The following is a 27,063-nucleotide window of genomic DNA, read 5'->3' on the forward strand; positions in this document are numbered from 1 at the left end:
ACGAGGGGCAGGAGCGGGCCAGGTGAGCTGAGGCTTCAAAACCAAAACCAGGCAGAAGAAATTCCGGCCCAGGAGACACCTTCCAAACAAAGAAGCCTGCGATTCTAACCCTGCTTCAGAGAGTGTCCTCATTCCAAATGTGGCTCAAACCATAAGCCTTTTTATGATTTGACCATGGATGCAAGAGGTGCTCCCAAAGAGGGCACACAAGATGCAGGCCCCATACCTAAAGATAGCCAAGGAGAAAGAAAGCAAGGACCCCATTGCCGCAGGCTAACCACTGGAGGCGGAGGTGCAAGGGCCATTTATTTAGACTTGAACAAACTCACTGAGAATTGGCAACACTCAATAGGACGCTAGTCACAAATGGAGTGCCCAGGCTACCCACCTTTCCTCCTCACCAACTGCTAAATCTGTCTCCATAAATAGCTTCCCACTGGCCAGCTCACACCACATCTGTCAGTCCGTGTCTGGAAAGCCTCCTTTACCTCTAGGGAAACATGCCTCTCCATAGTCCCTGCATACTGTGTCCATTTCACAGATCTGAAGTCAGCAGTCATTCTTAACCACCCCTACCCTTCCCCTGTGCCCCAGTTTTTCCTCACTAGATTGAAGGGTTTCTTTAAAAAACAAACTGTTCTTCATAGGACAACAGTTCCCTGTAGTCTTTATCACTCTCTGACCACAACTAGCTTGTCAGCTTTCATCTTGGTGTGACTCCAGTAGTGGACTTTGGCTCCAGGACAGAAGTGACCATGTGGGCTAGTGGCTGTTGTTTTCCTTGGTCTGGATGCCCTTTGTCTGGGGCCCAGTATGATGCCGGGTGTGACTTTGGAGGGGCCTGTCTGCCCTTACGGGGGCCACTCAGTTGACAGCAGTGGCTCCAGACTATTAATTGTCAAGAACTTCCCTTGTGACTGGCAGAAGTGTTGCCCACTGAGACTTTCACAGATTCCTTGTTTCTAAGAGCCTCAAAAATGCTATTTTCTGTTTTGTTATGTTTTTTAGTAGAGCACTGGGGATGGGACTTGGGGAGTTCTCACTGTGCTCTGGGTTGGTGACTCTATGGAGGCAGAAGGCATCTACCGGGGAGAGCACACACTTGCAAAGGAAATTGAACCTAATTCTGGGACAAATCTACGTTTACAGGAGGAGCATGAAGACAAATGAACAAAGGAAAGAGCTGCAGGAAAATGACTTTGAAAGTAGAGTTTTAAAAGTTTTGGGAGAAGTTTTGAAAAAAGGTCCGTGTGGCTGAAAGCATTTCTCATTACAGGGAAATGAGATGTGAGGAGAGTAGTTTTCTTAGAGGGGCAGAGGCTGTGATAGTAAGTGGGAGAGCCCTTAAAAGGGGATCACTGGTGGCTGATGATGGTTGGCATTGATCTAGCAGCTCCTTAAGGAGTCAGCAGTGAGAGGCTGTGTGTATGTGTGTGTGTGTGTGTGTGTCCTGAAAGATTGCAGAGAATAAACCGCTCTGATCAGCTCCCGTAGAATTCATGTGAAGTAGCTAAAATCTCCTGTTGTACAAATATACTGGTGAACACAGGAGTTTTCACTTCCACAGTTTCTGTTTTTGTCTTTCTTAATGGTATGTACATTGTGTACTTCATTGTCCGTGTGGCCAGGGATAAAGTGCTTAGAATTATTTTACAGGGGAAAAACTTTTGAAAACGTTTCCAATTGTTGACATTTGAAATATAATAGATGTATTGTGTTGGATTAGAAGAAAAAGAATACTCAATTTTGCTTCAATTTCCTTGGCAAGATAACAGCTTTCCTGCTTCCAATGTAGTTCTATTAATTAATCAAATCTCAAATTCTTAGTGATTTCTATTAATGTTGGGGATCTCTGATGTAGGTAAATCTAAAATAGTAATTATTACAAATGTTTGTATAGAAAAAGTTTGCTCATTTTTATCAGAGGTGAGGTAGGAGAGTAGAATTCTACAGAAGTTGAAATCTCAAGGTCAGTTGACCCTTGAACAATATGTGTTTGAACTTTGTGGGTCCATTTATACACAGATTATTTTCAATAAATATTATTAATGTATTTTTTCTTCCTTATGATTTTCTTAATAGCATTTTCTTTTCTCTAGCTCACTTTATTTTACAAATACAGTATATAGTGCATATAACATGCAAAATATCCACTGTTTACATTATTAGTAAGGTTTCTGGTCAACAGTAAGCTATTAGTAGTTAAGTTATGGGGGAGTCAAAAGCTATATGTGGATTTTTGACCAATGTAATCCCAATAAATTTAATAAAATTTTCTTTAAAAGCTATATGTGGATTTTCAACTGTATGCGGGTTGGCATCCCTAAACCTGTGTTTAGGGGTCAACTGTAAACAATTTTCAAGGATATCTGAGTGGTTTTATTAGTTTTAAATAATATGAATTCAATTTAATTATGATATTGAGTATCTGCTATGTGGGAGGCATTACTGTCATGTATTTATTGTACATACACGTGATTAAGACAACAGTGAATGTCATCCCAATAACTAACACAGTAGTCCTCCCTTATCACAGTTTTATTTTCTGCAGTTTCAGTTACCTGTGGTCTGCTGTGGTCCAAAAATATTCAGTGGAAAATTCCAGTAATAAGCAATTCATAAGCTTTAAATTGTGCTCCCTTCTGAGTAGTGTGCCAAAATCTCTCACAGTCCCACTCTGTCCCACCTGCGACGTGAATCATCTCTTTTTTCATGATAACCACACTGTACCTGCTACTGCTTTTTAGTCACTTAGTAGCCATCTCAGTTATCAGATCAGTTATCAGATATTTTAAGAGAGAAAAAAACCACATTCACATAACTTGTATTTATTACAGTATATTGTTATAATTGTTCTATGTTATTATTGTTGCTGTTAATCTCGTACTGGGCCTAATTTATAAATTGAACTTCATCATAAGTATGTATGTAAAAAAACCCATGGATTATGTAAGATTCAGTACTACCTGTAGTATCGGATATCTACTCGGGGTCTGGGAATATATGCCCCACAGATGAGGGGTGACTACTATATATAAGACAGAGGATATGTGATATTGGAAAGGTCTAACAAGATAAGAGAGTCCATGGAAGCTTCATGGAAGAAATAGGATTTGGGAAGGACCTTAAAAGAACCTAAAATCCCAGCAGTCAGACAGGGAGCCATTGCCAGGGGGCTGAAGAGCATGGGAACGGCAAACCCAGGGCGGCAAGGCTGGCAGAGGCAGTGTGGCACCGTGGGCCATGCTGGGCTTTGGAACTGGGTGGACACTCTGGTTCTCACACTTACTAGCCTGAGTACCAACAACTTTCCCATCCCCATCTGAACAATGGAAAAATCTACTTCACAGGACATCTGTGAGTATTCAGTGGACTAGTTTCTGGCATAGAAATGCTAAAAAATGTTATATTTTTCTATTTTCTAAAAAACAATGGATCTTTCAGCTTTTTGGGAACAGAGAATAGAAAAGAAATTTTATTTTGGGACTTTTTACAGAGATCTATAAAAACCATAGAATAATGTTATTCTTGACCAAGGGTAATTTGATTAAGTTACTGAAAAATAGTTTATAAGGTTTTAAATTAGTATTACAACCAGGGACCCATTGTTATACTGCTTCTTTAGAAGTTCTTTGGGGTATTTTGGTTTTGAAAGCTAAGCATCACTAATACATTGCCTGAATTATTCGTGATCTCCAAATTAGCAGTGGGGGTTTCCTATCTGTTGTTGATATTAAAATTCATTTTTCTTTGTCCTTGGATTGTAACCCATTTCCATTCCTAATTATGTTCTGCACAGGCTCATATTAGTGCTAGTTATCATCTTTGGGTACCCAGTAGTTGGGCACTGTTCTTTGAAAGTGTCTAGACATGACCTAAAGACATGTTGGCCCTGAGAGAAAGCTGTCATGGCATAAAAAAATTTATTCTAGTTATTGTCCAGCTTTGCCCATACTTCCCAGAAAATACTATTGCCCAGTTCTCTTCCTTTTCTACTCTCTAACCTCTCCCATCCCCACCCCTTCTACTCTTTCACTCTATCATTGTGATAAGAGAATTTTTTTCCTAAAAGTAGAAGTTATCATAAAATTTAATTCCTGACCTATCACTCCAGTTCCTTGACACATGTTTTCAGTATGCTGTGGAAATTGGTCTGTACTTCTCAGATCAAATAGAAGTATCCTTTATTTAAACAGCTGTCCCCTATGGCCAATGTATGTTATGAGACTTAATGCTGTTTGGCATTTGGAATCATTCTTTGTTCTTGAATGGGAAATAAGAATCAGCAAAAACTGCCGTGCTATGGCAGTCCCAGCATAATTTCAGAGTCTGTCTATAGGGATAGTATTTTTGGTAACTGGGAAATATTATACAAGCAATGCTGCATACCAATTAGTTGTATTAAAATATACATTATGCACAGCTCTGTACTTGGCTTAAAAAGTTTCCTTGACAACATCATTTAACTTCTTACTGTTCTTTTCACGTTGCTAGTATAAATATCTAATATGTTTTTGTTCAAAACATCAATTAGGCCTCAGTATAATCTTTATTAATACAGATCTGTTATTACAAGAAGACTGCTGAGCTGTGATAATTTGCACAGCAGGAACAATAAAATATCTTCTTTCTGTTTGGTTCTACCCCAGAACACTTGGCTTTTTTATTTTTTTTTACAGAGCACACCAAAGCCTTTTAGGATCTCTTTTATAATCATAATGAAATCTTTATAGCCCTGATAAGCAAAAGCATTCTTTTCTTCAAAGGTAAACAAAATGGAAAGGCCTAAAATTATAGAGACATTCAAAAAGACACGTATTAGCTATAGATCTCCACTGTTAATATCTTTCATTATTTTTCTCCATGTAGCCAGAACTCCCCACTTCCTGCGGATTCAGAATGTGGAAGTGAATGCCGGCCAGTTTGCCACCTTCCAGTGCAGTGCCATTGGCAGGACCCTGGCAGGGGACAGGCTCTGGTTACAGGTACAGTAACTCACTTTCACCAGTTCATTGAAAGTCCTGTGGAATCGATACCTGCCCCTGGGGAGGGGCCCAGGGAAATGGATCGGTGCCACGTGCTTAATGGAAGATGGATGCTGTGGAGAGTTTTCAGGTTCCTTTCCTTCTTACCAAGAGCCAGATTACTAAGAGTTCTAGAGAAGCTAATTGTTATTCATCACAGCCCTTATTTTGAATTTGTTTTTGTTTTTTTTGCCCTTCTGTTTAGTCATCTTACTTTGAAGAGCTGATTGTCAATTTACATTAAAAGCAATATATTAAAGTACAAAACAGTACCTTTTCCCTACTCTTCTAAAGTCCAAGAATACTATCCTCCCCTCCCCTCTCCTCTCCTCCTCTCCTCCTCTCCTCCTCTTCCCTCCCCTCCCCATCTCCTCCTCCCTCCCCTCCCCCTCTCCTCCTCCCCCTCTCCCCTCCCCTCCTCCCTCCCCTCCCCCTCCCCTCCCCCTCTCCTTCTCCCTCCCCTCCCTTCCCCTCCCCTCCTCTCTCCTCCCATCTCCTCCCCCACCTCCCCTCCCTTCCCCTCTCCTGCCCTCCCTTCCCCTCCCCTCCTCTCTCCTCTCTCCTCTCTCCTCTCTTTTACACACACATTTATAGGCCTTTTTGTAATTTGCTTTTACACAGCAATAAGCCTCAATTTAGACAACATTCATAACACATCTTTTAACTTTGAGAATCTTAAGTGGACATTTTTTAGGGTAATCATAATTTATGTGTTTTACAGTCTTTCCCATTTCACCATATGTATTTCGCATGATAAATCATTTCATGGTTAGATCCCTGGTCTCAATGATTCTGACAGAATGAGGGACCTGCCCCCTCTGACCAGAGTCCTACCCACTTCAGGCTCTAGGTTTCATTTACGCTCCCACAGAATTCTCCGGTTTCCTTCCTTTTCCTCCTTTTAAGCGTCAATCTGCAGGCCGCTCATTCTTCATCTTGAGCTGTGTTGATCTCCCCTTACCTACCGATCCTGTAGTTGGGTTGGGTTGGGTTTGGTTAATTATTTACTTACTGTGTTTGCTCTGATCTGCTTCCTTTTAACCTTCCTGTGTGTCTATTCCGTTCACCTTCCTTTCCGTTTCCTGCGCGCGACTGTTCCTCTGTGCAGGTCACCTCTCCACCTTCCATTACCCCTCTTCTTCTGCACTGTAATAATGATTGCAATGTGTCACAGTCGGTGACACTATAATTTTTAAATCCCTTATCCCTTTTAATCATCACAACTGAAATAAATGGCCATTTTTATTCTTCCCTTTCTGGCGAAAATGGAAGATAGCCAAATGTGCTATCCGAGATTAGTCAATAATGTGTTGACAAGTGGGGAATACATTCCGGAGGAGGCTTTTTAAATACAGCTGTGTCCTCTGCACAATCCCTCACCCTTCTACTTTGGTGTCACTCTCTTTTCTCATCCTTCTGTCCCTGGGAGTGTGCCCTGGCCAGGAAGGAGGAATGTGTGCAGCGGACTGAATTCATCTTCACTGTTTCCTTCTCTCTAAAAGTTGTATAATCGCTGCTTTAAAAGCTTTTGTAGTGTGTGAAAACTGTGCTTCACCCTGTTCTTCAGTATTTGACCTTTTCCTTTTTATCCCACTTTCCAATTATTTTAGATTCTTAATGTTAGTGATTGAGAATTATTTTCTTAGTGGTTGTTTGGTATTAAATTCTGTCAAGATTAGCTGTTTATGGTAATTGATGAGATTTTTTAATTGGCATTTTTCACAATGCATTAATGACCTTTTAAAAATGAAACTATCCTTGTCATCTTTGATTTATCTCTAGAAATCTTAATTCTTCGTGGAAATTTTTTCCTGATATTTATATTAATGTTACTTGAGAGAATACAATATAAAGTCTAGGTTTTAGCCTCAATAGAGTCTTAGATATTCCCAAGAATTTACAGGCAAGTTGAGGATTCAATTTGCTCTTTATGTTTTTGCAAGTATCGTGGACTTGGGATGCTCATGCTTAAACTTGAGTATTTCCTTGGGGGTTGGCGATCCTCACTTCCTATTACAAAGTGGGAGGCTGTTTTAAAGAGAATCTCTCATGTTGTAGGGAGAAAGCTAGCTGCTGTTCTGAAAAAAAGAGCAGGGGAGGGAGGCTAAGTGCAGATTTCTCAGCCCTGACTCCACTACCTCACATGGAAAGTTTTGTTTGTTTGTTTGTTTGTTTGTTTGTTTTTTAATGTCCGTTCTACACCAGGATTCTGATTTAATTGGTCTGGGGTCGGGCCCTGCCTTCAATATTTTGTTAAAGGCTTCCCAGATGATGCCAGTGTGTGTCCAGGGCTGACAATCACGAGTCTGAAGCAAAGTGAAACACATGTTCCAGTTTAGGAAAGTAAAAGGCAGACATAAATGATAACTGGTACCTGTATTCAATAGCATCCATCTGACTCTCATGTTGAATTTCTCGTGTACAGGTCTCTCCTGCTTTTGTTCTATTAAATTTGATCATCGTGTTGGTAAATTGTTTTTACAATCAATCCATTAATGTCGTTCTTTATCTATTGCCCAGTCCTTTCTTGCCCTTGTTATCATCAGTGACTACATATTGCCTGCAGATTTCCACATGGTCCTGTCCAGAAGGGGACAAAGATAGAACTGTTGTAACTTTGAAATTCTAAGTGAAACTTACTTTGTCCTGGGCTCAGTATGCTTTTTGGTTTGTGAATCTTTGTGATGTTAGAATAATTTTACTGTTAAATGATTTATTTCCTATAGTTGGATAGGCATTTTGTGGAAAGATGTTTATTTTTATAATAGCTGATGAAATAAGACACTATAGTGTCCTTTACTTGCAATGATGGTTTCTATTGACCTGTCTGTGAGGAGTGACTTCCAGTAGCAGTGAAGATTTGCAGGAGGTAATGGTTTCACAGAGCCCTCCTGCCCCCTTGTGCTGTGCCCCAATCCTTTGCCTCAGGCCATTCTTTAGACGTGGAGAGAAGCAAACCTGGAATCATGGACCATGTCTGTCTAGTCTCGAGGTATTACTATGAACATTTCTTCCTTATTACACTAGTACTCTAAGTTTCAAATATGCTTTCCTGCACATAAACTCACTTAGATCCTCAAAATAATTCTGAGATCCAGGCAGAAAATTGAATACAAAAATTGTTTTGGTCATTTTATAATTTGAATCTTCCCAACAGTAAGTCAAGATTTAGAAATTAATAATACATCTTTATTTGGGGAACATCAGTATTCTGGAGTATCAGCATTTGCAGTAATTTGTGTTACTTGTGTTACCATCTTTTGAGCTCTACCATAGGCATTTTGCATAGAGTTTCATGGGTGTATCGCACGGTCTTATACTTCTTTTGTAGGTGAGGAGGTTGAGAGGCGAGGTTGTCCAAGGTCACAAGGTAAATGGCATAGCTGGGAACAGTACACCTCTATGTCTTGACTTTTATTTTACTACTGTTTATTCTACTCTACTATGCTGTCTGCTCATACCCCAAGGCTAGGCGAATAGGCAACATTCACTTACCACTTTGTCATAAGAATTTGGATGTGACTGACATTACATGATTAACATCAAGGAGCCATCTTGACAAAATTAAAAAGTCCATATGTATTTCATGTACATATATTGATCCACATCTAAGAAAAATGGTCAGTGGTTTGATTGTTTTAAAATATAGATTAAATATGATCACTGTCAGAGTCTTTCACAAAAACATAGCACAAATAAATCTGATGGTGACACTAATGAAGAAATGTTTATGATTAACAGATGTGTCCCATCTGCTTACATTTTCTTTGTTGCATCTATGGGCCACACAGGTTATTGCCAAAGCAGAATTGGTTTTTGTAGAATACTGAACAACAAAATAAAACACAGTTCAAGAACATCTATTATTATAGCTGCAGAGTGCTTAAAACATCTTACAGACAATTACAGTAGGAAGGTGGCATCTATAAAACTTTTTTATAGTACAAAACTGATATGCAATGGGTTGGTTGAAGATACTTGCTATATTCTGTCAGATATGGTGGTCTATGCATAGAACATTGACATAACCATGGGAGATAGTCAAATGAAATGAATTTGTAAAATCATTCAAGCACCCAAACATGACCATATATCTTGTTATTATCAACTTTCTAATCACCTGTGGAGCTTACATTCTGAAAATATTTTAGAATGACTATATACGAATATATACATATCACTGAGAAGAGAAAATGGAATTTTAGATGTTCTCTTTTATACTTATAATTTGCTGATGTACTATTTCTTAGTTATATATTTTTTATGCAGTCCTTGACCCTTTAAGCTATATGTGATTTTTTAAAATTACTGTTCTTTCTTAATATTTAAATTTTATTTTCCTACATCTGCTTTTTTCTCTGAGAATTAATATTTATAGCACATATTTCAGCCTATCAATAAGTAAAGATGATCACCAAAGACAGTACTGATGTGTGTAAATCTGAAGCTGTCTTGTGCACATTCTTTTCCAGGGAACACAGGCACCTCTCCCTCCTCTGGATCTGCTCCAGTGTGGGCGTTTTATTAACTTCTGCTGTTTAATTCACTTTTGAAACATTGCATTGGCTCCTCCATTCTTGACTCTTCTTAGTGTCTTAGTCACCTTGGGCTACTACAACAAACTACCATAGACTGGTGCTTAAACAACAGACATTTATTTCTCACAGTTCTGGAGAGTGGAAATGCAAGATCAGGGTGCATGCATGGCAGGATTCTTAGTTAGGGCCACTCCCTGGTTCGAATACAGCCTTACTCTTTCTGTATCCTTACAGAGCGAGAGGGAGAGAGATCTGGGCTTATCATGGCCATATAAAGGCACTAATCTCATCATGGGAGGGCCCCACTCTCATGACCTCATCTAAACCTAATTATCTCCCAAAGGCCCAACCTCCAGTGCCATCATATTGGGAAATAGGTTCCATCATATGAATTTTGGGTGGACACAGATATTCGGTCTACAGTCCTCAGCTACAACATCAAACTCAGAAGTGGGTGGGAAATGAAAGTGGTTCAGCCTCCAGAACAATGGCAGAAAGCAAGGAGGCAATGGAGATGGGAGACAGTGAAGATGCCTTTTCAACAGTAGATAAATGGTCTCTTCGATCAAGCCAGGGATTTATATGTGCATGTTGACTGAAGAGCAGCTGGCGAAGGAAACCTGGAAAATAATCATTTTCTCTTGACCGATCTTAGAGGCCCCTATCATTATTCAATGGCTTACTTTTTAGAATCACAAAATTATGTGACTTCTGAATTTTGAGCAGTCTTTAAGCTAAATTCTTCATTTTATTAATGAGAAAACAGAAGCCCAGAAAACGTTGGAAACTTTAACAGTCATAGATTTGCATTTATTATGATACTTATTTGCTAGTGAACCTCAATTGAAGTACAAATATTTTTACTTATTAACAAATTAGTAAATTTTGTCACTTGGACATTTTTCTTCATTGATTAACCTTGTATTTCAAGTAAAATTGGCCTTCGAACCATATATTCTCATATTTACTGCAAAAATATGTGTTAACTTTAGAATCATCATAACACAATATGTTTGAGTTTTACTGTTTTAGCAGACAGCTTGGTGTTCATTAGGAGTAATGCATCTGAGTAGCATTTCAAAATGATTTCATAACATGCGTCAGTTCGTAGAAATGGAAAAGAAAATCGGGTGGCATTTCTGTGAAGTACTCATTAAAAACAATGGTTGCAACACAGCATCTAGAATACTGCCTGTCACATAACAAATAGTAAATACCAGTTCATGGCATGTGGCTTACTGAGTGCCTGAAAAAATCAGGTGTCTCTCCTTCAGGCGAATCTCAAAGGTCCATATTAGACCAGGAAAATGGGCACAACTCTGTCCTTCGGGGATGCTTGTTTTAGGTTCATTTGCAGAGAGGGTTGGTCTTTGAGGAGAAAGGGTCATACAGAACCTAGTGGTACTTCCTGCTATTTCAGAATATATGGCAAATATCACTCCAAGTAAGAGTAATTTTAGAAGCAAATGTGATCAATATATCGCCTTTCCTAAGCCTCCATTTCATGTACCCCTTTCCTAGGCACTGTTATTCCCTGTTGTAAAATGTTCGTCTTTAATTTCCCGTTTTAAAAAATTTTCTTGCCATAGGACCTCAGTTAAATGTAATAGAAATATACCTCTATTTAGGATAACCCATTTGAGTTCTCACCATGACAACAGACCTGTGCCACAGTAATTGATGAATGAAACCTACCCCACTCATTTTTTTTGTATGACATGTAATTCAATATGAGCTCCTAATTTTGGAAGCTTTGTTTTCTAAAAATAATATTCACTTGGGATCAAAACATTTTTAGTTGCTGGCTCAGAGTTGTTTTTCTTTTGAGTGTTTGATATATAATTCCACTTAACTGGGTATAAGCTACCCAATTGTGAAAAAAGTATTTTTCACCAGCCTAATCAATTTCTCACATTCCTTGTCTGAGCTCAGATAATTGTAGACCTGTTTTTGAGAGAAAAGGGAAAATCATTTTTGTAACTTAAAATGATTCTCGTAAGAATAGCTCCTCTGACCTATAAAATTTTGCTCAAAAATGAATAAATTACAAATTGTATTAATATCATTTACATTACTGACTTCAACAGAAGTGTTTGAAGTAAAATAATTACAACTCCATTTGCTAGACACTGCTGTGTGGTAGATACTCTGCTAGGCTGTATTCAGGCTTTTTTTCCCCCTCAACTGATCCCTAGGAGAACTCTCTTTCTTATATGTCCATTTGTAGAAGAAACTGAGGCTCAGGAAGTTTCAGTCATTTTTTTCCAGTGGCCCACTGCTAGTAACAAGAGCTGGGATTTGAATCAGGCCATGTAAGTGGAGAATCTATATTCCTAACCATTCCTCCTCTTGCATAGTAAAGACACAAATATTTCCATGTGGATTTATAAACATCATGTAGTGACTTAAGTGATAATTTTTATCAAATTTAAAATTAAAGTTATATTCACATATGTGGAATTTTGCCTTGCCTTTTGTGTTGAGGGATGTATATACATTTGGTCAACTTTTCTTAGTGGCTTTTAGTTTCATTTATGGATAATGAGGGAAGAAGTTACAACAGTATATGAGAACAATTTTGCTGTTATATATAAAAGCCATAAAATGATTTGGAAAGAAGTAAAATTACAGCTCCCTGGGCAAGCTTAACTTGAGCATTTTACACCATATATATTAAAGCATGAATTTAACATCACTTACCATCATAGAAAATACTAGGAATGCATAAAAAGGACTGTCTTCAGTTGCTATAGCAACCATTTGCTCCTTAAAATTATGAGTTGTTGAAATCACATCCATTATTGTTCATATATATGATACAATATTGTACCTTCAGACAGAAACCATTAAAAGCCTTTGAAGCATATATTGTGTTTTAATTTAGTATGAGTTTGGATTACATTAATTTGAAGGTTAAGATTTATTTTACATTGATGAAACAGTATGATATGCCTAGGGAGATTCTAGGAGAAATTAATTATTAAATTTCACTTTGTGATATTACCTAATTTAGTCAAAAGAGATATGAGCAGTTGTTGCTTTGAGTAGGATGCACCAGGTAAAGCGGGAGCAGCAGTGGGATTTCTCCTCCATGGCAACCTGAAGGCCTCTGGGCCAGGATGTGAAATTGAACTTGGAAAACTGCAGGTCCGGATGGCTCGTTTGGAGGGTAGAAGAGAAAGGCAGCAACTACTAATTTTAAGGACTGCTTGCTTTGGACCCAAGAACCATAAAAGCATTTATTCTGTTTCTTTTCTCATTTTATCAAAAACTTCATTTGTTTATCTTGTTTCCAAGAATCTGCAGCTCTGTCATGAGAAGGGAAGGCAGAAAGGGCCTTCAGAATTTCTGTGATTGAGGGCCGGGACACCTACAATCAGCCTCTTCTGTCTCCTTTTAGAGATCCAGGCCTTGGAGCAAGTGTCCTAGAGCATGTGGATGCTGTTAGGATGTCTAAGTTTTTCCTCTCTGTCTCTCCTTTCTGGGATAGAAGGAAAAAACTGGAAAAAGTTTCAGCTAGGAGGTTTATGTATCTACCTTAGGTGGCCTTGAAAGTCCTGGATTTTCAGTCTGGTAATCTGGAATTATCCACTAAGAAAAGAGAGAGGACAAATTACTTAGTTCTTCCTTGAGATAGAAAGAAAATTTGACAACTTCTGATGGGTTTTAATTTCAAAAATTTCCTTAGGACTGTAGAAGTAGAATAGAGAACAAACCATGCTGCTTCTAGTCCTAGCATGACCCAGTTTGAGACAAAGCTATAGACATCTCTGAGTGGCACACAGTGGCAGCCAGGAAGCTTCTACAGAGGAAGAGCTTTGAAATTATAAAGCAGACCATTCTCTTCTGCATCTGTCCTGCTTATAAAAATGCCATCCTTCATTCCCTTCATTCAAAGGAAAGAAAATTGGCTATTGCCCAAGTGTAATAAAATTCTGTTTTCCTCTGTTATAAGAAGTGATGTCCACTAAGCACAAAGGAAAAGTGACAAGTTGATGTAGTTTCTGTTTATTCTTAAGATTTGGAAGCTAATTATGACTTTCATTCAAGAAATGTATATTACACACATTCCGTGTGCTGGGTATGTGACTGTTACTTATGAAAACATTGATGGAAAATAAGGCTGCTGCCTCTTTTGCCAAACTGCATTTTCTCTTCTGCGGTGGTACCTTTACCATATAAATGGCTTGATTCTTCTGCAGGAAGTGAATGCTACCTTGACAAAATGGTTCTTCAATTCATATAGCATTGGAGTATGTGTAAGCCAGCGCAAAATCATCTTTTTTCCAGGAGAAATAATCATAGTCATACAAAAATGGGAGATTACTTTCTAATTTCTTCTTCGAAAAAACGTTTCTTTTCACTTTCATTATAGAAACTGTGAGTACATTCAGAGGTAGAGAGAATAATATAATGAACTTAATATATTCAGGATCCAGTTTCAACAACTAACAATATGTGGCCAATTGCTTCATCTATATTTCCACCTGCTTCCCCTCTGATTATTTTGGAACAATCTCAGTCATCTTATCATTTAACTTGTAAATGTTTCTTTAAAACAGTAGTTGGCAAAGTTTTTCTGTAAAGGGCCAGATAGCAAATTTTGCAGGCCAGTCATCTTTGTTACAGCTAATCAGTTTTCCCATAGTCGCAGGAGAGCAGCCACAGACAACACATAAAGAATGAGTGTGACTGTGTTCGATACAGCTTTATGTATGGACACTGAAATTCAAGTTTCACATAAGTTTCATTGTCACAAAATATTATTCTTTTGATATTTTTCTACCATTCAGAAATGTAAAAACCATTCTTAATTTGCGAGCTGTACCAAATGGGATGTAGGGGGGTGGGTTTAGCCTCAGGCTCCTGGTCTAAAAGGTAAGAGACTTTAAAATAATAGTAAGAGTCACTATGTAAACCCTACAAAAACAATGTTTACATTTCCTTGACCGTCTTATAATTATTTGTTTTAGTCTCTTTTTGTGATGTTTTCACCCATTGATGATTATTCCTAGGTTTATTAATTCATTAAGGGTTGGGCTGCCCAATGGCTCAATTATATCCGCCCTTTTTTGTTGAGTAGCTAGAATACTTCTAAGAGAAGAGCTTTTTCGTATCAACTATTTGGTTACCCTGATAAATCAATAATAAAGGGAAGATGGCATAAATACTTGATACTTTGTCTTTTTTAACAAGTTTCCAAAATAATGAGGTCATTCACTGACATCACCTAAAAGTGACCAGCGGGGTTTTTCGTATGATTGTCATTGTTTTTATTGTCATTTTCATCAGCTTCTAAATTTCAACACATTTGATGTGTTTTGATCCACCATACTTATTATCTTAACTGCTGCTCAGATCTTCCGCCCCTGAACAGTGGGGCTTCCTCAGCATGGGTGATCCCTGCCCTAAGCCATCTAAGATAGCTTTCTTGCTTTCTGGTGTGATAATATATTCCAGGCTAATATATTTTTACATTTTCCACCTTAATGACCTAGAATCAGCCATTACTTCAGGGAGTCCCAATTCCTTTTTAGTGGAAACTGTTAGAAATTATAATCTGGCCATAGACATAATCATTACTGCTAATTAATGTTTCTGGATCTTCCCATCAGACAGTGGTAGGATATATATGTATTGTGCACACATACACATTTAAAAATAAAATCGGTGTCCTGAGATCATTCTGACAATTCCAGTTCAAATTCAGAACTGCAGGGCTTTTAGCTTCCATTGTCTTGCATCTTTATCTTTCTTCAACTATGTTTTCAGAAAGAGTAGTGTATTTTAAGGCATATTGGTTGGGAAAAAGTTATATTCTTAGCAGGCCTTGTTTCTGACTGGTCTCGTCTTTCAGATGATGAATGGTTACGTAGGCACTGCCATCTTCCCCATATTAGAATGCCATTATTACAGTTTTGAAGTAATCAGGGTCAAGTCCTTGCCTTCCACACCCAGACCTTTAGCCCAAAAGGAAATGTCAGTCACTATTAGGCTTCTTAGTTTGATGTGACTATGTTAATTCCGTCAACAATTGGATATTTGATTTTAAGGCTAAAGAACTTCTAATTTCATTGGTATTCATAATTAATGCATTTATTATGAATACCCTATATTATTTGGATGAACTTCTAAATGAAATTTAAACACAAGTTGCTTTAATATTATCAAATATTACAAATATATAATTAAATGGACTATGTCTAAGTATCAGAGTGAGGTTCTAAATTTCCATAATCAAATTTTTTGCTCAAACATGCCTATAAAGACTATATGTTCAAATAATTTATCACTTTGGATATCTTCATATTGCTCGGCAATATCCGTTAGCCAATTAAAGTATACTTGTGAATATATATTTATAGTATATGATAATATAAGTAAGAACTTCTGGTTCTCACATCCCAAATTGATAAATATTTGTGTTAGGTTGGTTATGGCCTAGAAACCAGAGGTCGACACTATCTTATTTTTTATTAAAATAAAACACATATGGGCCCCAGAAAATAGATTTGCTGAGGTATTCAATTATTATTGGATTTAGATTACATAAAATGTTTTGAACAAAATTATTCTAGGCCCTGCTGATATTATTAGTGAGCCCAATGTTAAGAATTTCAATCAGTATCATACAAATGAGCATATTTGAAGGTGGGATAATAGAGATGATTTTCCCTATTGAATAAATGAGAGTGCAATTTAATCCCCACCTGTATGACTAAGGAAGGGTGATTGGCCCATCTCCCCTCTAAGCTTGTGCACTCAGAGGGCCTGCAAAAATGCCTGGGATTGATTAATTTTCTCCAAGTGCCGCTAACTTCCCAGACCTCAATTTCTTTCAATCATTGCTCTGGTTATTTCGAACTATTTCTGAAAGACTTAATATGTATCTTTTTGCTGGTAAATTACTGCTCATTTAGAAGTCCTCGAGTTAGTCCACTGCACAAAGAAGGTTATAAGTCTAATTTAAATAACTATAAGTACTTTTTTTCTAGCTTGCTCAAATTGAAATACATGCATGTTTGAAGATACTCTTGTGTTTATAAAAAGCTATATTTAACCCACCAAGATCATTTCCTCTCAGATATGACCATTACAGTGGTTTCATTAAGTTAACAAAAGATCGGTCAGCAAATTTTTTAACAACCCTGAACATTCAGATGCTGTGCTTTGTGTTCAGCACGGGGTTTTGTTCTGGACAGTTGGATCCTAGGCCCTCTCCCCCAGTGACCTCTGAGATTGTGAAGAACAATAGGAATGCCCATCCTTGGTGACTTCTCATTGTCCTGCTGTAATGGTATTAAGAACATAGAGCTCCAGTCCTTGGCACGACTGCCTCTTTCTAACTGTGAAAATTGAGAGAAAACTGGCTGACAATTTTGCTGTCTCTACCCAAATGTACATTTTCATCATTTTGTTCTGCCAGAATAACAAAGCTTTTCCCCGTAGGCTCCTAGATACGCGGGAGTACTGGATCCTGAGCGCATTGTCCTATCTGGTTATCCCTGTCATGTGGAAAGGCACACAGGGAGTGGGACGCTTGTGCCTTTTCACACCTCCTTGCCTGGCTGGCTCCTATTCCCCACACTTCCCTGTTTAATTCCAACCCGAGGAAGAGTATCTGGGGACCAAAAGGCATCGTAAAAATCAACTTGTTCAGTCATCCATTCAGTGCCTAAATCCCTTTTAATATTACCATCAGCCCTCCCTAGGTTGCACCAGGCATGGCTTTCATGCTAAAGAAACAGCAATAAAAAACCTGGCAAAGATCCCTGCCTTTGTGGAATTGTGTTCTAGTGGGGGAAAACAGACAACGACTGAAACTAGTAAGTAACTAGTATGTCAGTAAGTGATCACGTGCATTCAGGAGAAGCTAGGCAGGACATAGGGGTAAGCAGGGCCACGCACAAGCAGGTTTCAGTTTTAAATCTAGGCTCTGGGTGGGCCTCAGAGTATAAATTTGAGCAGTGACTGGAAGGAGATGAAGGCGTTAACTGTGGGATAAGTTGGGGAGAACATTCCAGGAGGAAGGCAGAGGTCCCTAAGGAGGAGTGTACCTGGTGGGGGTGGGGGAGACCTGAGTGGGGTTTATGGCAGAGTGATATTGGAGTGTGTATGGGGAAATGGCGATGGTGTGTGCGGTGGTGAGACTGGCTGTGTACATTCTTGGAGGTCATTCTTTTATTCCCAAATCTAAAAACTGAACGTTTTCCATATCTAACTTAATAGCAAAACCTGCCCATTTTTGTGATTCATTTGGTGACAAAACATGACCAGAACTGATGTGAAGCTGTTCATGACCTTCGTTTTACCTCCTTATAGTAATAGTCGTATCTTTTGTTGCAGAAATATCAGTGTGTCTGGTTATAAGGTGCTGACTCAGGCTCTCCTGAGGACATCACATAATATACAGTATACACACTATATATTTAAAATAAAAACGTATCTGAATTCTGAACCACGTTTTAACCCAAGAGTTTCAGAGGAGTGGTAGAGCCCCATGGCCATGACATTCAAGTAGAGTTCCCATTTTACAGGGCCCAGTCTTTCAATATGGGCAAACAGCTATCCTCTCTCTTTTGAGCCATCTCTTTCTAGGCACTTACCAGCACTTCACCTGGGGAGATGAGTGTCCTGTTCACCATCCTTTGAGCAAGACTGCTTCTCGTATGCTCCTCAGAAAGTGTGTGTGGTGGGGGGGGGGGGTGCCAGGAGCACACTGCTGTCTTCTTGGGGTGTCTCCTAGCACCACCTTGCTAGATAATTTATTTCTATTAATACAACTGAAAATTGAATTAATGTTTTAAAATACCCACTTCCCAATCTTCATATACCTTTAAGTGATGAAGGTGCTCCTAAATCACAGCTCCAGTTATCTACTTGCAAAGTCTGGTTTTATAAGGAGGAAGTACAGGATTGATTTACATTTATTTAGATTATTGTTTATCTTGTTAATTTAAATTTATTGTTAGGCTTTGTTGAAGTCTTTTTCTTTTATCCCATTTTATTCATTCACATGCTGGTTAATTGTCACCTGTACATTTGACAAACAGATCTAAGACTTTGTCAGTTCTGGGGTCCAGCCCCAGGGGTCCAGGGGTCCCCAAAGGTGTGGACTGCGTTGGGGAAGAATGAAGGACACGGAGACAGAGTTCAGAGCATCAGGACAATCAGCTTCTCTTATTGCCTTGTTACAACTGTATTTATACTATTTGATTTTATTGCTGGTTAAACAGCATGACATCATGCTTTGTTCCCTTTTTCGGTTTTAGCCTTTCACAGTTAATGATTATACCTTATTATCTGACCTTTGCTAAAGAATTTACATCTGTTTAGGTATGTTAATTTTAGTCTTATCTATTGTTTATATTTCTATAGGCTATTCTACAGGTTAATCTCTAGTTATTTATATTCTGAAGTTACTATTTTATTGCTCTACCATATAGCTTAAAGGAGAAAACTAAGCCAGCTTTGCTTATGTGAAGGTTATGCAAGTCCTAAATAAGGGTTCTGTAGCTTGCGGGTGATTGTTTTTAGCTGTGGTGACTGACCGCCTGTCTGGCACCCGCCTCAGTCTCTCCGCTTACATTCCCTGCAGCAGTCCGTCCTCATTGTAGTATTCTGTGTATGATTATTCTGCGTATGATTATTCTGTGTATGATAAGGGTTCAGGTGTAGATTGAAATAATCTCTTTCCTAGACTGCTCTTTCCTTGTGGGGATTCCCAGAGTTTTCCATGAATATAAACCTCCCCCAGTAATACGTTCCTTAGTGGGAACTCACTGGTGGCCTCCCTGTGGATGGCCCTGCGCAGCAAAGTCAGCAGGGGCCCCGACCCAGGCCTCTTCCCTGGTGGGAAGGTCCCCGGGGTAGTGGGCCTAACAAGTCCTAACTCTTCTGCTGACAGTCTAGGTTCCTTATAGGCGCCACATGATATCTTTGTAATACTTGGGGCTTTTACTGAATCATTGTCTTTTCCAATTCTGTCCGACTCCCCTGCTAGGGAAAAGTTTTCAGCTAGGGCAAAACCCTTTTCTGGTGCAGTGACTCGGGTAAGGACTCAGCATCAGGAAGGGGAACAAGCGTAGAAAGAGGGATATGCCAACACCAAGTCCCGTGGAGCATTGGCTGTGCAGATGTCTCCTCCTTGAAGGACTGCGGCAGTCAAAGGCATCCATAAACATTTGTGAGGAATCAACAAGTGCATACTTAAAAATTCTTTTGAATAAACATTCTTTTGAGATAAGCTTATTCTACTAGGAAAAATGTTACCAGATTACTACAGAAATATATTCTTATAAGATACATGCTACAACTAAGTAAATGAATAAGTATAGATAGCCCTTTTTGTTGTTGTTATTAGTAAACAAAACAAATAGTTACAGATATGAAATCTGCCTATCCATAGGGCTTAATTTTTTCCTCAAAACTGGAGATTGCCTTTTTTTTTCCAGTTCAAAAAAAGACATTAATTTTATAGAGTAGTAGTTCTATTACTCCTACTAGTAGAATTCCATTATTTGTTTATTTGAGGGAGAGGATGGGAGACTGAACGTATGGAATACAGAGAGGAATAATGTAATTAATAATGCTAGGTTGATTTTGTTTTTCTAACATCTTGGTGCCCTCTTCAGACCAAATTGAGAGGACAAATATAAGACATATAAGGCGTATATATAGCTTCACATTCTGATTTACGACTTTTTAAGCTATTAACAAAGCTGCTGTGACAGGTGATACTAAAGATCGTGTTGGTGGAACTCTTCTTCCCCGCGCCTGCTGTTTCCTTGCCTGTGGCAGGAGCTGTGCCAGCGCGGCGCTCCCGAGGCCTTTTCTCTGCCGGGCGGGGCTGCCTGGGAAGGAAGCTCTGCGCTTGCACAGACCGGCTCCTTCCTTGGGAGCTAAGTCCCTGTATGAATGAACCCCGTTCCTCCATCCTGGGAGTTTTACAGCAGCTCCCAACATGCAGGAGGCCTTGTGATTTTTTAGTGCGGCCTGTGGCTGTGTGGGTGAGTCTTTTTAATTCTATGCTTCAGTATTAGGAATCCCATTGTTACTGCACATCAGCCATATTCTGCAGCATCAGTAAAAAGGTGGTATTTTGACAGTCTGTCTGCCTTTCTCCTTGAACTCGTGTGGAGCCAGTCGTTACGCCGGTGTCCTTGTATACATCTTTAAATTCTCACAACAGCCCTGAAAGTGAGTTGTATCATTTTCTTGTTACAGATGAGTAAAGGGAGGCTCTAGGAAGGTAAATCAGTTTGAAGTTAGATTTGACACCCTGATCAGTCTAACTCCCAAATTCATGTCCATTAGGACATACTGTCAAAGAAAATATCACAGATAAAAAGCTTTTAAGGATTTTGCATAATATAAATCACAAAGTAATATAGATGAATTCTATTATTTTGTAGACTAGTACTTTCAAAACTATAAATACAGGCATTTTAATGTAGCCTGCAAGTTCCTGAATGCAAAGGTGCTTGCCTCCCTTCTCAGTTCCCCTGGCTGCCTTAAATACATCCAAAGCCTTCAGCTCTTTCCAGTCACTTAGGTTTCCTGCCCTGTTTCCTCTGACTAGAATGATCCTCCCTCCCCCTCCCCCTTTGCCTAATTAACTCCTACTTACTCCTCAGATCTCAGCTCCAATGTCACCTCCTCAAACTGACCTCCCACGGCCACCATCTCTAAAGTTGGTTCACCTTGTGATTTCTGCCAGCCTCCTGATCTGTCCCTTCATCACTTTAGCCATCCTTTGTGATTATGTACTTAGGCCTCTACTTTCCACTAACAAGCCCCATGAGCACATCAACCACTTTTCTTTAGTTCATTGTTGTGAGCCTAGTGTCTTAACTCAATGAGAGCATGGGCTTGGCATCCCCAAATCGTTGCTAGGTGAGTAAATGGATATAGTGCTTGGCATCCTGCATTAGCCTTTAGATCTTTGCTCATTGTTTTCTACTTAATACTTGCAAATAACATTTTAAAGATGGCCTCTTTCCTGATAATTGTAAAAAAATTATAGAACTAAAATCTGTAAACTTCTTTTGGGTTTTAAACTATAGAAAGCATAGAATGGGTTCCCAAGTATGCAAACTGAACACTTACTTAATATATCAGGGATGGTATAAGACAAAGCTGCCCCAGTGGTGGAACCTGCTCTATGTGGTCCTGAGACTATGGGATGTAGAGAGGAACTTCTCTTGTTGCATTTCAGTGTCAGGTAATGTTAAGCATAAACTTCTGCTTGGATTTTGTATATTCAGGAGGAATATCATAGAGCTTGGACTAGTCGTTCAAATGTACTCAATAAGGAATATGCTAATGCCTACTTACATTTTTATAATGTAATTCTTGATAAATTGTTTATATGTTCATATATAAAATGAGGTCAGTAATAGGGTAGTGTGTGAGTTAATTTTGTTTCCTAGCCAAGCATGAAAATAAGAATAAAATGTTATAAAAAGACCAAGTCTTGATAGTTTGGGAGCAAAGTAAAGAATTTTTCCATATGCTTTTTCTCTCTTCCTGTTGAGCTAATTTAACATAATTAATATCTTGAAGGGGCAAAAACAAGACATTTCTGCACACTTAATTTTGTATCCCTCAATCTTGAAATTGTTGATGGCAGCAGAATTTCAGTTTCCTGGCCAGCTGTTCGCCTGGAACAACGGCCCACGGGTAATAAACAACGGAACCAAGATCTGCATGGAAATTACATCGATGATAAGTCGTCAGGTATCTTACTCTTTTGATATGACAGCTGACATTGTTTCTTTTTGCCCTCCCTACCCCGTTTGTACAGGGCATTGATGTACAAGATGCTCCTCTGAAGGAAATAAAGGTGACTAGTTCCCGACGATTCATAGCTTCCTTTAATGTGGTGAACACAACAAAACGAGATGCTGGAAAGTACCGCTGCATGATTCGCACAGAAGGAGGTGTTGGAATATCAAACTATGCAGAATTGGTTGTTAAAGGTATTTAATGTATTTTTATACCCCAAAATAGTCCATTAAAATAGATATGTTACACGGTTGTGAATTCATTATTTGTTTAAAGCTCAAACGTATCCTTGTATGTTTCTGAACAGTAGTTTGGTGACAGGCTATATTGATGGATTGCATTTTAAGTACAAATTTTGCACGTGAGCAATATTTTTGAAAAATGTATTTTATTTATATTTGTTTAGTTGCATACAAAGCAGCGAATGTGCTCTTGGCAAGTTCTTGTTCCAACTCTGTATACAGAGTTTACAACCTATAAATTTTTTTAAGGGATGAAAATTTTTTACTGATAGAAAATCACTTAAAATGCAAATATTCACCAGCCAGTGTTTATGATAGTAGAATGGTTAATAAAATGAAGCAATGTCAGTATAAAAATGCTCAGTCATATCACACAAGCCATATTGATAATTCTGAGTTAACATTTATAATGTTGCAGTTAGGTCCTATTACCATATTTTGCATAACCTAAAAATTGAGCCATTATATCCAGGAAGGTTGGGGATGAGGGAAAAAGAAGTGGAAATAAGTTTTCTTTACCTGGTTTAATGCTTTTTTTTGTGAGCTGAAGAGTTTATAGTATTAAACTGCTAAGACAAGTCTTGGTCCCAGACAGAATAATTTGGACTTTTAGATGTCCCATGAGACATTTGTAGACATGTGGCAGGCCATTGCTGTTTCGTCCTAGTAGAACAGAGTGATGTCTGTTTTCTAGAATTTTTCCCCTCCATTTGCTAAATATGGAACATAAAATTGATCTCTTTTGGATAAGCTATTCCTTTTGTTAGGAAATTTCTCTCTGCAGGCAGTTTTAAAGACTTCAGGGTTCAAACCCCAGCACTAGTTTATGTGGGCATGGGACAGTAGCTTACCCTCTCTATGCTTCTGTTTCTTCATGTATAAAATAGACATGAAAACATTACGTACCCTCTAGATCTATCAGGAGGATCACATGCAAAAAGTATATGAACGGCACTTAGAACAGTGTACCTAGTAAGCAGCCAGCCCCTGTTTGTGCTGGAAAGGTGGAGGAAGACAGGGTGATTCTTCCTCTCTGCTCCTGTACATTAGTGGTCATCATCTGGGAATGCATGTCATTATGGCCTTTGCAAATTTTAAAAAGTGTAAGTGCCCGCCCACCTGTTCCCCCCTCCCTCACCACATCCAAATTGAATCAGAAGCTTGGGGGACGTGATCTGTTATAAAAGCTGTAGGTGATTTGGGCATATGCTTCTGTTGTGGAATCACTGCTGCCAGTATCAGTCTCTGGCTTACAAGGGAAAGTGTTTATCGGCAAGCCTTCCTCAGGCAGTGTTCATCTAGAGCAAGGGTGTCTGTGTCAGGAAATGCACACCGAAATACCCGCTTGAAAATATATTTACCATATTGGATCCGTATGAATTTTGTTTTCTAGAGAAACTTGAACTAGCTTGTCTGGCTAATGTTTGAGTTTAGGTTTGATATCTTTGAGGAAAGTGAAACTCTTTATAAGTGTGCTCCCCAGACCCCGCAGAAGCTCTCTGGGGAGTGAGGCCCCTGCTTACCAGTAGGGGCCAGTAGAGCAGCCTCGGTGTTCCCACGGCTCAGTTCTCTGTTATCATTGTTATTTGTAATTGTCATCTTGGTTTGGAGTTCCTTTTGATTGTTACTGGTGTATGGTTGCTACATTAGCTTCGCTCTGACCAGCCAGGGCCCGTGTTTTTGAGGCATCCGTGCTTCATGACCAACATGATGCAAATCAGGTCACTTCTCTAAAAACTGCCTCTGTGGAAACGTTAATTTGTTGGGAGTTATAAGCGAGTTAGAAATTTCTTGTCTGGCAGAACAAACATAAACATAAGAATGAGTGGGTCCTATTCACCCTTCTGCAGCATGTTTTCCTGTCTTGTATGACTGCGTAGAGGTACTTTGGCTCATTGTGATAAAAATATCCAGGCACTTCTTCTACCCCTGCACACTGCCAAAGCCGGCGACAACTGGCTTGCAGTCATGGCTCAAATCTGCAACTTGACTTTTCCTCCACTTAATTTTATAGCCATATTTTGCATATATCTTATTTTTAAAATGAGATAACATGCTAGATTCTACTATTTCAATAAAGTATTATCTTGAGATGATTACTTTAAAATATACAATGACATTTTGGGGCCACCTGTATATATTTTAACAGTTTTCTATATGCATGTAATATTTGGAGTGCTACTTTTCTTTTTTAATGGGAAAAACTAAAGTCCATAGAATTTATAACTTTTTTGTGGCCACACACTAATTTGGTGCCAGTTTCCCAAATGAAGCGCAGGTCACTTTTTAACTGTTACTCTTATCTTATTGATATATACCATTGCTTTTTTTCTTTTTTATTGAATTTATTGGGATGATATTGGTTAATGAAACTGTATAGGTAATACATCATCTGTATATTGTATTGTGTGCTAACCACCCCAAGTCAAGCCACCATTTATGCCCCCGTTACCCTCCTCCACCTCCCCCTACCTCCCTTTCCCTCTGGTACCATTGCTTTGGGTAGTCAACAACGAAAATATTTTATATAATTTCTCAAATGCATGTATATATGCATATATATCAATATCGTATTTAATTATATGAGATCTGTATTAGGCATTCACATATGGATATCAATTAGAAATATGTATCTATACATGCATAAGTTCTTTTATTGCTGGTATAATTTAGAATTACTTTTATCATGTCCTTTCACTTTCACTTGACTCAAATATTTTAAATTGTTTTTTATCACTTAGTATAGATTTTCCTCTCCCTTCCCCCCTTCCTTCCTTCCCTTTGCAAAAATGTACTCAAAATTTAAATACTGACTTTTATTTGTACTGATGTTTCCAGCAACCCACAATTCCTTTTGAATATCTGTCTCAGTTATTTCCAGGTTCTAGTTAAATCTCTCATTTGATTGAACATATTTTGTGCTTTTCTTAATAGGGAATTAATAGAGAAAATATTCTCAGGACAAACAAGCATTAAAGATATGTCTGTATTAGGCTATGGATAATATCCTAAATGAATTGGTGTGCTCACTAACCTTTGTGGCCTTGCCCGAGTTGTATTTTGAATGGCAGTTCAGCAATCCTTGCTAGCATTCACAGTTTCAGAGTGACTAACTGCTCTTTCAGTCTAGCTGCATAAATGTCTTAGGAGATACTATAAAAGGCACATTTCATGTCCTGTTTCAAGGAATCAACCTAATGAAAGAAATTGATGTTAAATCATTATGAGTTGAATCAGAACTATTTAAAACAATGAAAAGTTAGCACGAAGTTGTAGTTTATAAACAATAGGAACAGTATTCTACTACATTACACTAAATTTGTATTCCCCCAAATAAAAGAATCCTTTAGTGTCTTATTTTTGACTCAGTCTAGTGAGATTCCCCAGCTCTTTTAGGAAATCAGTATGGCTTAGTGCACCTTGAATATAGAACAGAACAAGGACACCCCATCTCAGCAAAGGGAACCATGTGCTGGTGTGTTAGTCAGTGTAGGGATCACCTGGCATCATCTCAAAAGCCCAGGTCAGCTGGTATAGGTGCCCTGAGGTTCTGTTCAGCAGGAAACATGACCGTGATCAATTAGCTGCATGTGCCACGGAGCAGAGAGAAGTTGTATCATGCAAGCCACTGTAAGCATAATGGAACATAGCAAGCCTTATTTTCCATGCATTCATATGAGGCTAAATGAGGAGTTAAAAGCAAAAACACGCCAAAGAGGCACAAACCACCTGCGGACATATTGTTGAAAAAAATCACTGGATCTTAACGTTTTTTTGTTCAGATGGAGATTCATTAATATGTTATTTTGTACAATTACCTCCTTTCCTACTATCATGTGTGGTGCCACTCACAGTGACAATGGCATATGAAATGCCTTCATTAGGTGCCTGAAGAGCCATTCAACTAGCTTAGCTCCTCAGGAATATTCTGGGAATACTATTTAAAACAAGATTGTCTATCTCTCCCTTCTCTTCTCAGACAGTGATCTGGAGAGAGTTGGTCTCAGGTTTTAAACAATGAGAGACTTTCTTGGGTGGTGAAGAGTGTTTGCTATTGATTACTTAGGGCTTTATCAAGCTGGCATAGTTTGTGCTTTGCTTCAGAGCTTTTCTTTCTTTTCACTGATTTAATAAGACTCCTTACGGGAAGTGCCCTGAACAGCAGCCGTGGTGGACTTCATTATCCACACTGCTCGCTTCTCCTGAAGCTAAATGAGTCCATTGTGATCATTTCTTGGGAAATGAGTCCTCCTGGATGTGCATTTATGATGAGATAAACTATAATTTCAGCCATGTTTTTAAAGTGATGATATCTTTGGAAAATAAATATAAGGAAACTGAATTTAATGATACAGATAACTAGCACCTTTGATGATTTCAGACATCCTCAATAAGGAGGTTGACAATAGAGTACCTCCTAGAGCTTAAATACTGCCACTTGAGAGAGCTTTGAGAAGTTACTTTTAGTGAAAA

The 27,063-nt window shown here is 38.6% G+C and overlaps 1 protein-coding gene across 3 annotated transcripts in view; it reads left to right on the plus strand.

Moving 5' to 3' along the window:
• PTPRM (protein tyrosine phosphatase receptor type M) overlaps nt 1-27,063 on the plus strand; it is a 617,272-nt gene that overhangs the window by 255,450 nt on the left and 334,759 nt on the right. For all 3 annotated transcript variants that reach the window (XM_081149146.1, XM_081149148.1, XM_081149147.1), the window contains exons 5-6: nt 4,870-4,985; nt 22,368-22,542. In XM_081149146.1, the coding sequence (XP_081005272.1) occupies nt 4,870-4,985; nt 22,368-22,542 (291 nt within the window). The remainder of the gene's footprint in view (nt 1-4,869; nt 4,986-22,367; nt 22,543-27,063) is intronic.

This window comes from Miniopterus schreibersii (genome assembly GCF_964146895.1).
Source record: "Miniopterus schreibersii genome assembly, chromosome: 10".
In the NCBI taxonomy this organism is placed as follows: Eukaryota; Metazoa; Chordata; class Mammalia; order Chiroptera; family Miniopteridae; genus Miniopterus; species Miniopterus schreibersii.